The 16,426-nt window shown below is 46.9% G+C and overlaps 1 protein-coding gene across 1 annotated transcript; it reads right to left on the bottom strand.

Moving 5' to 3' along the window:
• Positions 1-937: 937 nt before the first annotated feature.
• Positions 938-1,578, bottom strand: LOC125507222 (RING-H2 finger protein ATL78-like). Its single transcript, XM_048671873.2, has one exon. The coding sequence runs from the start codon at positions 1,480-1,482 to the stop codon at positions 958-960; it is 525 nt and encodes a 174-aa protein (XP_048527830.2). The 5' UTR covers positions 1,483-1,578; the 3' UTR covers positions 938-957.
• Positions 1,579-16,426: the final 14,848 nt, after the last annotated feature.

Genomic DNA, 16,426 nt, shown 5'->3' with positions numbered 1-16,426 from the left:
GAGAGAATACCATCTAGTTGCTGCTATGGACCCATAGTCTATGGGAAACTACTCACAGGTGATCGTGATGGCCTTCAAGTTGATGGAGATGGCCACCATGAAGAATTCCCGCTCCAGTAGAACTCTAGAAAAGGGCTCCAGATTGGATGGTCACGAAACAGAGGTGTGCGGCGGCGAAAAAATCAGGGTTGAAAAATCCTCAGAAGTTTCAGGTGTATACAGAGGCACAAAGACTGAGAGGCGGTAAATCGGAGCACCAAGGGGCCCACATGGCCCACCACGTGCCCATGGCTGCATGGAGGGGACGCGTGGGGCCTATGGGTGGCCCCTCTGCCTATGTCGGTTGCCACCAGAAACTTATGGATGTAAAACTTTCACTAATTTTTTTCCAGGTTTTCTTGAGCCAGATGAAATTGATTTTCCTTAAAACCCCAAAACATACAGAAAACAGTAACTCACACTAGACAATGAATTAATAGTTTAGTTCAAAATAATAATATAAATTGATGCCAAAACTATGTCAAAATGATATAAACATGACATGAAACAATAAAAAGTTATAGATACATTTGAGACATATCAGACGCCGAATCAAAACTCGATGTCCTGGCGTGGAATCCTCGAATTTGGGAACATGCTCCTCCGTATTCTCTGTTTCTTCAACAACCACCATCATTATTATCATTTCAACCCTCTCATCATCATCAGATGGAGACAAAACCCATGAAACATAAAAATATATGCATTGTGGCATTTCACCGAGCACTTGTCAGGGGCCACCCCACTAGTCCGAGCGAGGATGCCTCAATCGGCCACCCGGTGATGACGACGTTGCTTGCCGTTAGCACATTCACCACGGGCGTGGCTATTGTACGTGTCGTCTCCCGGCACCAGGCAACCGGCCGACGCACCCGCGCGCCGACGGCGGCGGAACATAGGATATGCGAGCAAACTAATTCAGCAAAACTTTTTACTCATTGTCTCCGCCGCCTTCGCGGGCGCGCCTTCGATGACCGGCTGCCGGCACGTGGGGCAGGAGCCGTGGGACACCAGCCAGGCGTCGACGCAGCGGACGTGGAAGCCGTGCCCGCAGAGCGGCAGCACGCGCACCTTCTCGCCGTCCACGAACTCGCTCAGGCATATCGCGCACACGTCGTCGATGTCCTCCCCGCAGCCGTACACCTCCACGGGGAGGCCCCTGAGGACGCGCCTCTTGATGCCGCTGCCGCTGCAGGCCACCCGCGCCGACGCCCGGCCCTCGCCGGCAGCGGCCGCGGCCCCGCGCCACACGCGCCGGAGCGCGCCCCGCACCATTAAGTTGAGTCCGATGACGAGGAGCAGCGCGAAGAAGAGCGCGGCCAGCATGATCACCACTTTGGTCTCGAAAGCCGAGGCTGCCCCCGCCCCCGCGGGCGCCGCCGCACCTCCGCCGTCTCCGTAGACAACGCTCGACGCCGGCGCTTCCGAATCAGGACGACCCATGGCTGATGAAGTTATGCAATCTGAGAGATGCCCACCGAGCAGGATCGAGCAGAGTTCACCCGGGCTCTGTTTCAAGCTATTCGAACTTGATTTTGATGCCTGTGCTAGCCGCTATCCGTGTCTGTCTGTCATTCTCTCCGTTCGTGGGGTATATATAGGGTTGCCGCTGCGCGAGTGTTATTTGTTGGATGATAAGGCATTGGGTAAAGTTCAGGAATCCTATCTACTCCTGTAGTGAAAGCTCACGTCTACGACTGTCAAGTGGCACGACCGTGGCTCTAGTGCTGTAGTACGTGGTGCCCGTCCCCACTCCCATGTCACAAGCCTATGGTAAGACTAACCGGGGAATAACTTTGACTAGTAACATGCATACAACTAGTTTACGTTACTATCTCTACACTGAAGAGTAACATATAATGATGCCATGCAACATTTTATTTATTAATTTATAGATTCATCTTGTCTTGGTATTCATGATATTATTCATCTATAAGTAACAATGAACTTTTGCAACGTTGCACAGTTAGGGAGAACACTTTCTTGAAATTTTAATGAGGGATCATCTCATTTATGCTACCGTCGTTTTAAGCAAATAAGATATAAACATGACAAACATCACATGCAAATCATAAAGTGACATGATATGGCCGATATCATCTCGCGCCTTTGATCTCCATCTTCGAGGCGCGCCATGAACACCATCGTCACCGACATGACACCATGATCTCCATCATCATGATCTTCATCATCGTGTCTTCATGAAGTTGCCTAGCCAACTATTACTTCCACTACTATGGCTAACGGTTAGCAATAAAGTAAAGTAATTACATTGTGTTTTCATTGACACGCATGTCATAAATAAATTAAGACAACTTCTATGGCTGCTGCCGGTTGTCATACTCATCGACATGCAAGTTGTAATTCCTATTACAAGAACATGATCAATCTCATACATCACATATATCATTCATCACATCCTTTTGGCCATATCACATCACATAACAAACCCTGCAAATACAAGTTAGACGTCCTCTAATTGTTGTTGCATGTTTTACGTGGCTGCTATGGGTTTCTAGCAAGAACGTTTCTTACCTACGCAAAACCACAACAGTGATATGCCAATTGCTATTTACCCTTCATAAGGACCCTTTTCATAGAATCCGATCCGACTAAAGTGGGAGAGACAAACACTCGCCAGCCACCTTATGCATCAAGTGCATGTCAGTCGGTTGAACCAGTCTCACGTAAACATACGTGTAAGGTCGGTCCGGGCCGCTTCATCACACAATGCCGTCAGATCAAGATAAGACTAGTAACCGTAAGCAAATTGAACAAATCATCGCCCACAACTGCTTTGTGTTCTACTCGTGCATAGAATCTACGCATAGACCTAGTTCATGATGCCACTGTTGGGGAACGTAGCAATCATTCAAAATTTTCCTACGTGTCACCAAGATCAATCTAGGAGATACTAGCAATGAGAGAGATGGAGTGCATCTTCATACCCTTGAAGATCGCTAAGCGGAAGCGTTACAAGAACGCGGTTGGTGGAGTCGTACACGCGGCGATTCAGATCACGGTCGATTGCGATCTAAGCACCAAACAACGGCGCCTCCCCGTTCAACACACGTGCAGCCCGGTGACGTATCCTCCTTCTCGATCCAGCAAGGGGAGAGGAGAAGTTAAGGGAGAACTCCGACAGCATGACGGCGTGGTGGTGATGGAGCTCGTGGTTCTCCGGCAAGACTTCGCCAAGCGCTATGGAGGAGGAGGAGGTGTAGGAGAGGGGGAGGGGCTGCGCCAGGGGAAGGGTGCGGCAGCCCTCTCTCTCCCTCACTATATACAGGGGGAAGGGGGTGGAGAAGGCGCCCTAGGGTTCCCTAGGGGAGGGGCGGCGGCCATATGGGAAACCCTAGATGGGTTTGGGCGCCCCGACCCCTAGGAAACTTGCCCCCCAAGCCGGGAGGGGTGGCTGCCCTAGGGGAGGCGCCCCCATCTCTCCAGGTTACGTGAGATGGGGTGGGAGGGGCGCTCAGCCCCTTAGTGGGCTGATGTGCCCCCTCCCCTTGGCCCATAAGGCCCCCCAACGCTTGTCGGGGCCTCCGAAACCCCTTTCGGACACACCGGTCTCACCCCGTACCCCTGGAACAATTCCAGACTCCAATACCCTTCGTCCAATATATCGATCTTCACCTCTGGACCATTCCGGAACTCCTCGTCACGTCCGGGATCTCATCCGGAACTCCGAACAACCTTCGGTAACCACATACTATTTCCCATAACAACTCTAGCGTCACCGAACCTTAAGTGTGTAGACCCTACGGGTTCGGGAACCATGCAGACATGACCGAGACATCTCTCCAGCCAATAACCAATAGCGGGATCTGGATACCCATATTGGCTCCCACATGTTCCATGATGATCTCATCGGATGAACCACGATGTCGGGGATTCAATCAATCCCTTATACAATTCCCTTTGTCTATCGGTATGTTACTTGCCCGAGATTCGATCGTCGGTATCCCAATACCTCATTCAATCTCGTTACTGGCAAATCTCTTTACTCGTTCCGTAACGCATGATCCCGTAGCTAACTCCTTAATCACATTGAGCTCATTATGATGATGCATTACCGAATGGGCCCAGAGATACCTCTCCATCATACGGAGTGACAAATCCCAGTCTCGATTCGTGCCAACCCAACAAACACTTTCGGATATACCTGTAGTGCACCTTTATAGCCACCCAGTTACGTTGTGACGTTTGGTACACCCAAAGCATTCCTACGGTATCCGGGAGTTGCACAATCTCATGGTCTAAGGAAATTCTACTTGACATTAGAAAAGCTTTAGCAAACGAACTACACGATCTTGTGCTACGCTTAAGATTGGGCCTTGTCCATCACATCATTCTCCTAATGATGTGATCCCATTATCAATGACATCCAATGTCCATGGTCAGGAAACCACGACCATCTATTGATCAACGAGCTAGTGAACTAGAGGCTTACTAGGGACATATTACGATCTATGTATTCACACATGTATTACGGTTTCCGGTTAATACAATTATAGCATGAACAATAGACAATTATCATGAACAAGGAAATATAATAATAACCATTTTATTATTGCCTCTAGGGCATATTTCCAACAGTAATAAGTGTGACGACATGAAGTAGATGGTATATTGTCTTCACCCTCGGTTCAAAAGACAACTACGCCACCAACTTTTTATCCCTAGTGACAACAACACAATACAAGACTTTTTCACTTTCTATTATCCCTCTTGAATATCAAATCCCATACTTGGCCAAAAGAAGAGAATATATCAAAGAGCATATATGAATAAGAATTATATTCATCAAAGAAACTGTCGTGGGTTTGTCACGGCAGATGTCCTTGTGAAAGGACCTAGTCGTGGAGCCATCACAATGGGTTAGCTTAAAGGGGTTAAACCGGACAAGGGGACACGGGGAGTTTTATACTAGTTCGGCCCCTTCGATGAAGGTAAAAGCCTACGTCTAGTTGTGATTGGTATTGCTTGGGTTTCGAAGGCCAGGGAGCGAATCCGCTTTGTCTGGCTCTCGAGTTGTTGTCTGTCCCTTCAACCGCTGCCGGGTCGTCCCCTTATATACATGGGTGGCGCCCGTCGGTTTAAAGAGTCTCGAAGCCGGATCATAAACGTGTCCGGTTCGGTCTCCCCACTTCCTATCTTACAAGGCAAGTTACATGATTAAGGTTTACATCTACAGGCTTTAATTCACTTCTGGGCCTTGGGCCTTCGTAAAGCGCCATCATCTTCACATCTTCATGGGCTTCTAATCTTCATGAAGTTAATCCGGCTACTCCTAGCCGGTTTACGCCCAGTAGTAATATCCCCAACATTAGGCCCCATATTGGTTTGAACTGGTTCATGTCAATCTCCATCACTTAGAAAAAATTCCTCCTTTACATTTTCACCTTGATCTTGTAAACCGCCATGACGTCATGCTCCAGATCTTTAACAAACCGCCCTGACGTCATCGGTTCATTAAAGCTGAAGATTACCTTCATTAACGCATCTCCAGCCACCGAGGCGACACCATTATTACTTATCCATTTTTTTCAGCTCCTCGATTCCCGCACTTGCCGCTGTATCGTTTCACCTTATAAATAGGGGTAGGGGACCCTTTTTTCTTTCTTTCCTGCTACCCCTTCGTCCCTTCTTCTTCATCACGAAGTCTCTACTCCTGAGCACCGCCGCCATTGACAAGCCTCACCTCTGCCTCGCCGTCGGCCCCTGCATCACCCTGATCGAACCAGAAAACTGCGGCTTCCCTCCGCCGTTCTTGCGACACCGGTAACCTCTTTTACTTCCACCCCAGATCTTATCTTTTTAGGGTTTCACTGATCGTTGGAGTTCATCGAAAACGTCAGTGCTGTTCCTCTCTTTTCTTATCCGTAGCATTCGAGGCTAGGCTGGACCTGTTGTTCTTGCGCGACTGTAGCCATAATCGTATTCTCCTCATTAAACTCCCTCTTTATATCAAGTACTTCTTTATCTGAATCTGCTGAACTATTTAAGTACCTGAAGCTTGAACCTGAATATTTTCCAATTTCTGTCATACCTTAGATCTGAAATTTTTATATAAACCTATGAGATCTGTTTCCCCTTACTTAGGTATTTTTAGATCTGTACTCCTCACACCAATATAGACAGTTTAACTTTGCATAGCAATTGATACCATTAGCCCTCTGATAAACCGGAGGAGCCCTTTATCTCCATAGTTATACTCCGGTTTAACAGTGTCTGGGTACCCCTATTCGGGTGTTGCCTTTTTATCCATTATTGCATTGGCCTCCGGTTTATGCAATTTCACATATCAGTATATCTTTTACTCCATTGCATCTTAAATACCATCATGAATGATTTATAAACCGGCTTTTCGTTTCCAGCTTGTTTGTTTCGCAATGGCCAAACAATTTACTGCTTGCAACTGGGCTCGTTCCCGGGTCACCGAGGAACAATTGAATGATATGGTCAGCATCGGCTCCTTGCCTAAGAAAACTGAAATTAAATGGCGAGTTCCAGGAGCAGAAAATCCTCCGACCCCAAGGCAGGGTGAGGTGGTGGTCTTTGTTGACCACATAAGCCGTGGCTTCAAACCACCAGGGTCAAAGTTTTACCGAGATGTGTTTGCCAATTTCCAACTCCATCCTCAAGACATCGGGCCCAACTCAGTATCCAATCTATGTAACTTCCAGGTCTTCTGTGAAGTGTACTTACAGGAAGAACCAACTGCGGAGCTATTCCGGGACTTCTTTCACTTAAACCGGCGCACAGAATTTGTAAATGGACCCAACACTGAACTTGGTGGTGTCTCAATTCAAAAGCGGAAAGAAGTTGAATTTCCTCATGCCAAACTGCACAGCCATCCAAAGGAATGGAACCAGACTTGGTTTTACTGCAGAGATACGTCCCCTGAAGATGAGAATCCCCTCCCCGGCTTTCGTGATCACCGGCTTTCCAACACCCATCCAATGCCACAACGCTTAAGCTCTGCAGAAACGGCGAAATATGCCCCTCAACTCGCCAAACTCCGGGCTTTCATGGCCAACAGTTTAACATGTGTTGATTTTGTGCGCTGTTGGATATCTTGGAGCATCTTGCCGCTAAGCCGGTGTCCCAGTTTAATGTGTGAGTACACCGGTGAGGTTGAAGACCCTCAACGCCATTGCAACATTCAAATAACTGATGAAGAAGTCACTGAAGGTGTAAAGAAGATTTTGAATGAATCGGAACTAGTCTGTAGTCAAACCGGCTTGAATCCCTTCTATACCAAGAACAAACCGCCTACTATAAGCATTATACTTCCTTTTCATCTTTGATATCTTTAATTTGTGCAACTTGTAATATTTCTTCTGTGTATGTATGTATAGGGTGACTACACCTTCTGGAAACGGAAAACCGTAGAAAAAGCAGTAAAGCCAACTGGGGATAAAGCGGTCAAACCATCTCGCCCCAAAACCAAAGCCGTCAAACGGACGTCAAAACGGAAAACGGATGACCGGATCAACATGGAACTTGATGATGATGCTGATGATCCGAAAGTTGAGGTAGAACTTGACTCACTTGGCTCCCTTTTCATGCATCTCATTAACAATGATCTTCCTCAGGAGGACGCAGAAGGCATTCAAGCTGATGATGTAGAGGTAATTACCCTTTCCTCCGGTTCAGACTCTAAGCCAACACAAAAAACCCGTCAAGCAGTCCGGAAAGTAAGCTTTTCTCATCCTCTTGCTCATTTGGATCCAACATTTTGAAGACTCAACAGCATGAAGCTCGCCGGACAACCCGGCATAGTGGCCAACAGGTCACTTCCGCCGGTTTACCTGATACCCCGGTTCGGAAGCGCCGGTCTGAGGTCTCTCCTACTCCTGACAATTCTTACCCCAAGGCAGGTTATTTCAGACAACCTCTTAATCCGTCCGATTCAAATTATCAGGTGACACCTCCCTCATCCTCTAGCGAGTCGACAACAACTCAACTCCCCCCTTTGAAAACTGTAGCTGGGTAAGCTTTGTAACCTTTCATCTCAATGCGTTGTAAATTTGGAATAAAATATTAACCCTCTTTTTAATCTTGTCTGCAGAGCTAAAGCCAGACCCAGCAAGAAAGCTCGGGTCAACAATCCGCCCGAAGACCCAGCCACTTTTGAAGAAGAACCGAGAGGCGAACCGGACCAGTCTTGTGAACCGGAAGGCCCTCATCCTGAAGCCGCTTCTGACAACCCGCACCTTCAAGGCCAAAACACCGGTGAACCAACAGACGCTGAACCTGTCGCGCCTGATACTGAACCAGCAGAGCTAAACCGGGCTAGTCCGGTGAGAGATGCTGAAACTCCATTATCACCGGCCAAAAACACTGAAGGCCAAGGAGACGATGTTATTATTACTGAAATGGGCCACAGCTCTCCTGGCCATCCCGTAATCTTGGCTCAACATAGTGCCAAGGAAGAGCAGGCTGCTAGGGAAAAAGGCAAATGGAGTAGTGATATATCAAACTATGCTCATCTCAACACTGAAGAACTTCACTCTGGCTTCTTGAACCGTCTTCACTCAAACCGGGACTATGAAGCCGGTTTGGTAAATTTGATGAAGGAGCGATATGAGGTATTTTCATCTCCCTTTGTTCGTAGATTCAAAGTTGAAATACTAGCCCAAGTAGCCCCCAAGGGCCGTTTTATGATGTTAATCATAAACCGGGTCTTTGTAGCACTTTAAGTTTCTCGTCATTGATCCTCCAAATATCAGGTCTCTTAATAAGAACCGAGACTCATCTTTGAACAATTAGATAACTTTCCGCAGCGTAGCCCCCAAAGGCCGGTTTCACTTGGCAAGTTAATCCGGGTTTTAATCCATGCATCCGTTTTTAGAACAGACGTACATTAGCCCCCAAGTGTACAGGATAATGCTTGCATTGTTCTGGAGACTTGTATAAAATGTGGTACTTTAGAGCAAGTAGGCATTAGCCCCCAAGTATGAAGTGCATAACTTTTTATACTCTTTGTACTTAGTATGTATATATATCCTGTTGCCTAATATACCTTCAATGTTGTAGGCTGAACTGAGGAATAGAGATGCCCGAAACTCTGACTTGCAAGAGAATGTTAAGTCACAACAAGCAGAAGCTGCCAAAGCCAAAGAGGAGCTAACCCAAGCCCTGGCCGCAATGGAAAAGCTAAAGGAATCTTTCAACAAAGATCGTGCTAACTGGGAAACCGAAAAATCCGGTTTAACCAAAAGAGCTGAAGACGCCGAGGCAGCCCTGAAACCAATTGTAGATGAACTAGCTAGCTTGAAATGGCAAATCAATGCTATGACTTCTGCTATCTTTGGTAAGTATCTTCTTATGTGTTTTGCGCAAGTCAACGAACCTTATCTCTGACCAGAATGTTGATATAAACCCTTGGCAGGCACTCGGATTGCTCATCTTGCTACAGACATGTGGATGAAGCTCAAAGCGGCATATACTTTGATTGAACAGTTGTACTCTGGATCTCAGCGGGCTGTTTGCACGGCGGCTTACAACAAACCGGGCCCAACCTTGATAAAAGAAACACTGGAAAAGCTGGCTATGTTACCAGCCCGGATTGCTGAATTGAAGAAGGCAGCTGCCAGAGCAGGAGCTTTAACCTCACTTATTCGAGCCAAAGCCTAGATTCCAGACCTTGAAGCGGAGGACATCCTTAAAGGATACCCAGGCGTGAAGGAGGACGGTTCAGACTTCGACAATGATGACCTCCGGCGGCTGACCAAAGAGATGCGGCCAATCGCTAGCAAGCTGGCCGAAGACACAGACTTGTCCCATTTTCAACCGGCTTATGACGTTGAAGGGAAAAGACAGCCTGCTCAAATCCATGAAGTTGAAGAACTTGTGCCTCCGATTCGTAAGCACACTTATGCTCCTGATATTAATCCATCCAATCTTATCAATGAAGAAGCAATGTTTCAAGCTTTAACTGGAATCGATTGGTCGACGGTTGATTTCCAGCGTCTGGGGAGGGATGAAGAAGTGCCCATGCCAACTGACCCTCAACCATCAAACCGTCCAGACGAAGCATCTTAAACCGGACGCCGGTTTACTGTGTGCTGATACTTGAATAAACAATTATGAAATTGGAGCCGCTTGGAAAGCTTCTTGTAATAGGATAGCCAAAACTCTGTGATCTGCCATGCCATCGAGCATGTTTTGTAATACCTCATGACAACTTGTTCCACCTTTTGGGATATATTTATGCATAGGCCATGATGAATTGTGTTCATGGGTACAACAACTTAAAAGTATCTAACGGTTTACCGCTAGACGGGTCATGACGCCCAACGAGTATATAATACGTAGATGAATAATCGAAGTGTTTGTTATAAAAAGCAATATGCGCAACATACCTCATTGGTTGACCAACGGTGTATACGGCAAAGGTGATAACCCCATCCTTATAATACCGGATTATGATAATAAACCGTACCGGGATATGACAATCACTGGGTTTTCTTTATAGCACTGGTGATTTAGTCAAACCAGACCGGTTCAACGAATACCAGTTTATAACTGATCATGTGCCGACAACTTGTAGTTGAAAAGCAAGCCGGGTCAAGGATGCCGGTTTATCAGAAGACATTTATGAATTTCAACAAATAAGACTCAAAAAAGGAAATATGCAAGGATTTTTAAGAGCTGCCAGGCTCCAAATCGAGGCTTTTCATGGGATGCCAGGCCTCTGAGTTAAACCATTTAACAAAGCCTTTTAAGATGGGCCTCCAATTAACCAATCGTCGTTTTAACTTTGACAAGTTCAGGGTCTGTAAAAGATTGACTTGTCAAACTTTCGGCGGGTCATACCAGGATTACCTGGACAGGAGTGGCTTACTTAATGAAGGCAGGTTAACCCAGGGTTTTAGGTGAATACACCAGGCTTCCAAGCCGTGGCTTGATAGCCAATTATAAGGGTCCTTTCAAACTCTTTTTTGCTTTGCAAAAAGAGCCCCCAAGTAACTTTGTGAGCTTTGCTCAGTGTGTGCCCGTGTTTGAGTTTGTGCTTTGTGCAACACTCTCTTTGGCTCCACATTTTTCTTTTGTGGCTTAAACGCCTATCAAGAGGTGCAGCTATGGTGTGACAACAACCAAGCCCCCTAGTGATATCCCTTCGTGGTTTTAAACCGATCAAGAGGTGTGGCTATGGTTCAGATATGACCAAGCCCCCTAGTGATTTTCTTTATATCCGTGCAGCTGTTGAGACTGGATTAACAACAAAAACTCCGTTTTGTCAGTAAACTCTTGTAAGCACACACAGGATGTAAAAAGAACAGATACCCCGCTTTAACGGAGGCTCCGGTTTATTATATGATATATACATCGTCATAAATATGTACATATGAAGAGCCTATGGCTTCAAGTATAGTAAGGCCGAAGAAGAGCTATGTTCCATGGCCACTTGGTCTCCTCCTCCGATTTATGTGAGTCATTGTGCTCTCGAACATCAATGAGGTAGTAAGACCCGTTGTGCAGATTTTTGCTGACCACAAAGGGTCCTTCCCAAGGTGGGGATAACTTGTGCATATCAGTCTGATCCTGGATGAGCCGGAGCACCAAATCACCTTCTTGAAAGGTTCTGGTCTTAACCCGGCGACTGTGATAACGTCGGAGATCTTGTTGATAAATCGCCGAGCGTGCTGCTGCAAGATCACGCTCTTCATCCAACAGGTCCAGGGAATCTTGTCGTGCCTTCTCATTATCAGCTTCAACATAGGCCGTCACACGAGGTGAGTCGTGACGGATGTCACTAGGAAGAACTGCCTCCGCTCCATAAACCATGAAGAAAGGTGTGTAACACGTAGATCTATTGGGTGTGGTGTTGATGCTCCATAACACAGAAGGTAGCTACTCAACCCAACAACTCGGCGTCCGCTTTAAAGGAACCATAAGCTTGGGTTTGATACATCATAGAATTTCTTGATTTGCCCTCTCCGCTTGACCATTAGACTGGGGGTGAGCCACTGATGCTAGATCGAGCCGGATGTGCTCACGTTGGCAAAATTCCTCCATCTCCCCTTTTGACAGGTTAGTACCATTATCAGTTATAATACTGTGTGGAAAGCCAAACCGGAATATCATCTTTTTGATGAACTTAACCGCCGTGGCCGCATCACACTTACTGACTGGTTCTGCCTCCACCCATTTAGTAAATTTATCAACTGCTACTAACAGGTGGGTCTTTTTGTCCTTGGATCGCTTGAAGGGTCCAACCATATCAAGCCCCCAAGTTGTAAATGGACAAGTTATTGGAATCATCCTCAACTCTTGGGCCGGGATGTGCGCACGGCGGGCAAATTTTTGACAACCGTCACATCTCTTGACTAAATCCTCCGCATCAGCATGCGCTGTCAACCAGTAAAAATAGTGGCGAAAAGCTTTAGCAACCAAAGATTTTGAACCGGCATGGTGACCGCAATCCCCTTCATGGATTTCTCGCAAAATCTCACAACCCTCTTGAGGAGAAACACAACGCTGAATTGCTCCTGAAACTCTGTAATGATGTAACTCCCGTTGAGTATGGCCATGGACTTGGAACGCCGGATTACTTGTCGAGCCAACGTTTCATCGTCTGATAACTCGCCCCGGTTCATGTAAGCCAGATATGGGATTGTCCAATCCGGTATGACGTGCAGAGCTGCCACCAATTGAGCCTCCGGATCCGGAATAGCCAACTCTTCTTCGGTTGGTACCTTGACTGATGGATTATGCAATACGTCAAGAAAGACATTCGGCGGAACCGGTTTACGCTGAGAACCAAGACGACTTAAAGCGTCCGCTACTTCATTTTTTCGCCGGCCTATATGGTCCACCTGATAACCCTTGAAGTGACCAGCCATTGTGTCCACCTCTCGCCGATATGCAGCCATGAGTGGGTCTTTAGAATCCCAAGTGCCAGACACCTGTTGAGACACCAGATCTGAATCGCTGAAGCACTTAACCCGGCTTAAGTTCATCTCCTTAGCCATCCGAAGACCATGGAGCAAAGCCTCATATTCAGCTGCATTGTTAGTACAAGGGAACATTAAATGGAGGACATAACAAAACTTGTCACCTCGTGGGGAAGTTAGTATGACTCCAGGCCCCGAGCCCTCCAACTGCCTGGATCCATCAAAATGAATAGTCCAATACGTATTATTTGGTTTCTCTTCTGGTGCCTGTAACTCCGTCCAATCATTGATGAAGTCCACGAGTGCCTGGGATTTGATTGCTGTGCGGGGTATATATTTGAGCCCATGAGGTCCAAGCTCGATAGCCCACTTAGCAATCCGGCCAGTTGCTTCTCTGTTTTGAATGATATCTCCCAGAGGGGCTGAACTGACCACTGTGATGGGATGGCCCTGAAAATAGTGTTTAAGCTTTCGGCTTGCCATAAACACTCCATACACCAGCTTCTGCCAATGTGGATACCTCTGCTTTGACTCAATGAGCACCTCACTGATATAATAAACCGGCCATTGAACCGGATATTCCTTGCACTCTACCACGATAGCCACGCTAACAGCTCGGGCATTAGCAGCCACATATAGTAATAATGGCTCCTTATCGATCGGTGTTGTAAGCACGGGCGGTTCAGCTAACTGTCTCTTCAGATCCTCGAACACTTTATCAGTTGCCTCACTCCAGACAAAGTTATCTGTTTTCTTGAGCATCTGATATAAAGGGATGGCCTTCTCCCCGAGACGACTGATAAAACGGGTCAAAGCTGTAATCCGGCCGGCCAGACGTTGAACATCATTGATACACGCCGGTTTAGCCAAAGATGTGATCGCTGAAATTTTTTCCGGGTTAGCCTCAATGCCTTTGTTTGACACCAGAAAACCCAAGAGCTTGCCTGCCAGGACATCACAGATACACTTCTTCGGATTGAGCATCATCTTGTAAACCCGGGGGTTGTCAAAGGTTTCTCTCAAATCATCTATCAATGTTTCTTCCTTCCTGGACTTTATCACAATATCATCCACATATGCATGAACATTGCGCCCAATCTACTTATGAAGGCAATTCTGAACATAGCGCTGATAAGTTGCCTGGGCGCTCTTGAGTCCAAAGGGCATGGAGACATAGCAGAAGGCTCCAAAGGGAGTTATGGAAGCTGTCTTCTCCTGGTCCTTAACCGCCATTTTGATCTGATGATAACCAGAATAAGCATCCAGAAAACACAAACGGTCACAACCTGCCGTAGAATCAATTATCTGATCAATTCGAGGGAGAGGAAAGGGGTTTACAGGGCAAGCCTTGTTTAAATCCGTGTAATCCACGCACATATGCCAAGTGTCGTTTTTCTTAAGAACCAGCACCGGATTAGCCAACCACTCTGGATGAAAGACCACCACGATAAACCCTGCGGCCAACAATCGAGCTACCTCTTCACCGATAGCCTTACGCCTTTCTTCATTGAAGCGGCGGAGAAACTGCCGGACCGGTTTAAACTTAGGGTCAATGTTAAGTGTGTGCTCAACGAGTTCCCTCGGTACACCTAGCATGTCAGAAGGTTTCCATGCAAAGATGTCCCGGTTCTCACGGATGAACTCGATGAGCGCGCTTTCCTATTTGGGATCCAGGTTAGCGCTGATGCTGAATTGCTTGGATGAGTCGCCAAGAACAATATCAATCATCTTAGTGTCTGTAGCCGATTTGAACTTCAACGCCGGATCGTGTTCCATAGTCGGCTTTTTCAAAGAGGTCATATCTGTCGGATCAACTTGCTCCTTATAGAATTTCAACTCCTCCGTGGCACAAACCGACTCAGCATAAGCCGCATCACCTTGTAAACCCGGGGGTTGTCAAAGGTTTCTCTCAAATCATCTATCAATGGTTCTTCCTTCCTGGACTTTATCACAATATCATCCACATATGCATGAACATTGCGCCCAATCTGCTTATGAAGGCAATTCTGAACACAGCGCTGATAAGTTGCCTGGGCGCTCTTGAGTCCAAAGGGCATGGAGACATAGCAGAAGGCTCCAAAGGGAGTTATGAAAGCTGTCTTCTCCTGGTCCTTAACCACCATTTTGATCTGACGATAACCAGAATAAGCATCCAGAAAACACAAACGGTCACAAACTGCCGTAGAATCAATTATCTGATCAATGTGAGGGAGAGCAAAGGGGTCTACAGGGCAAGCCTTGTTTAAATCCGTGCAATCCACGCACATACGCCAAGTGCCGTTTTTCTTAAGAACCAGCACCGGATTAGCCAACCACTCTGGATGAAAGACCTCCACGATAAACCCTGCGGCCAACAACCGAGCTACCTCTTCACCGATAGCCTTACGCCTTTCTTCATTGAAGCGGCGGAGAAACTGCCGGACCGGTTTAAACTTAGGATCAATGTTAAGTGTGTGCTCAATGAGTTCCCTCAGTACACCTGGCATGTCAGAAGGTTTCCATGCAAAGATGTCCCGGTTCTCACGGATGAACTCGATGAGCGCGCTTTCCTATTTGGGATCCAGGTTAGCGCTGATGCTGAATTGCTTGGATGAGTCGCCAGGAACAATATCAATCATCTTAGTGTCTGTAGCCGATTTGAACTTCAACGCCGGATTTTGTTCCGTAGTCGGCTTTTTCAAAGAGGTCATATCTGCCGGATCAACTTGCTCCTTATAGAATTTCAACTCCTCCGTGGCACAAACCGACTCAGCATAAGCCGCATCACCTTCCTCACACTCCAAAGCGATCTTTCTGCTTCCATGTACTGTGATAGTCCCCTTATGACCTGGCATTTTAAGCTGTAGATAAACATAACACGGCCTCGCCATGAACTTAGCATAAGCCGGCCTCCCAAAGAGGGCGTGATACAGGCTTTTGATTTTTACCACCTCAAAAGTCAATGTTTCTGACCTCGAATCATAGTCGTCTCCAAAAGCCACCTCTAAGGCTATCTTGCCCACTGGATATGCAGATTTACCAGGCACCACACCATGAAAAACGGTATTTGACGGTTTAAGATTCTTATCTGTCAACCCCATACGGCAGAATGTATCATAATATAGGATATTGACACAACTTCCCCCATCCATGAGCACTTTGGTGAACTTGTACCCCCCAACTTGAGGGGCCACCACCAGGGCCAAGTGACCCGGATTGTCAACCCAGGGTGGATGATCCTCTCTACTCCGCAAAATGGGTTGCTCAGACCAGCGCAAATACTGAGGCACTGCCGGTTCAACAGAGTTTACTGCCCTCTTGTGAAGCTTCTGATCACGCTTACACAAACTAGTAGTGAAGACATGATATTGCCCGCTGTTTAACTGCTTAGGATTGCTCTGGTAACCCGACTGCTGCTGCTGGTGGTGGTTCCCCTGATGGTTGTAACCTCCCTGGTTGCCTTGGTGCCCTTGATTGATGTGTCCGGTTTGGTTGCCTTG

This window comes from Triticum urartu, chromosome 5A (assembly GCF_056163025.1).
Source record: "Triticum urartu cultivar PI428250 chromosome 5A, HENAU_Tu73, whole genome shotgun sequence".
NCBI lineage: Eukaryota > Viridiplantae > Streptophyta > Magnoliopsida > Poales > Poaceae > Triticum > Triticum urartu.
The sequence above is the reverse complement of the archived record's forward strand: the minus strand, read 5'-3'. Positions and strand labels throughout refer to the sequence as shown.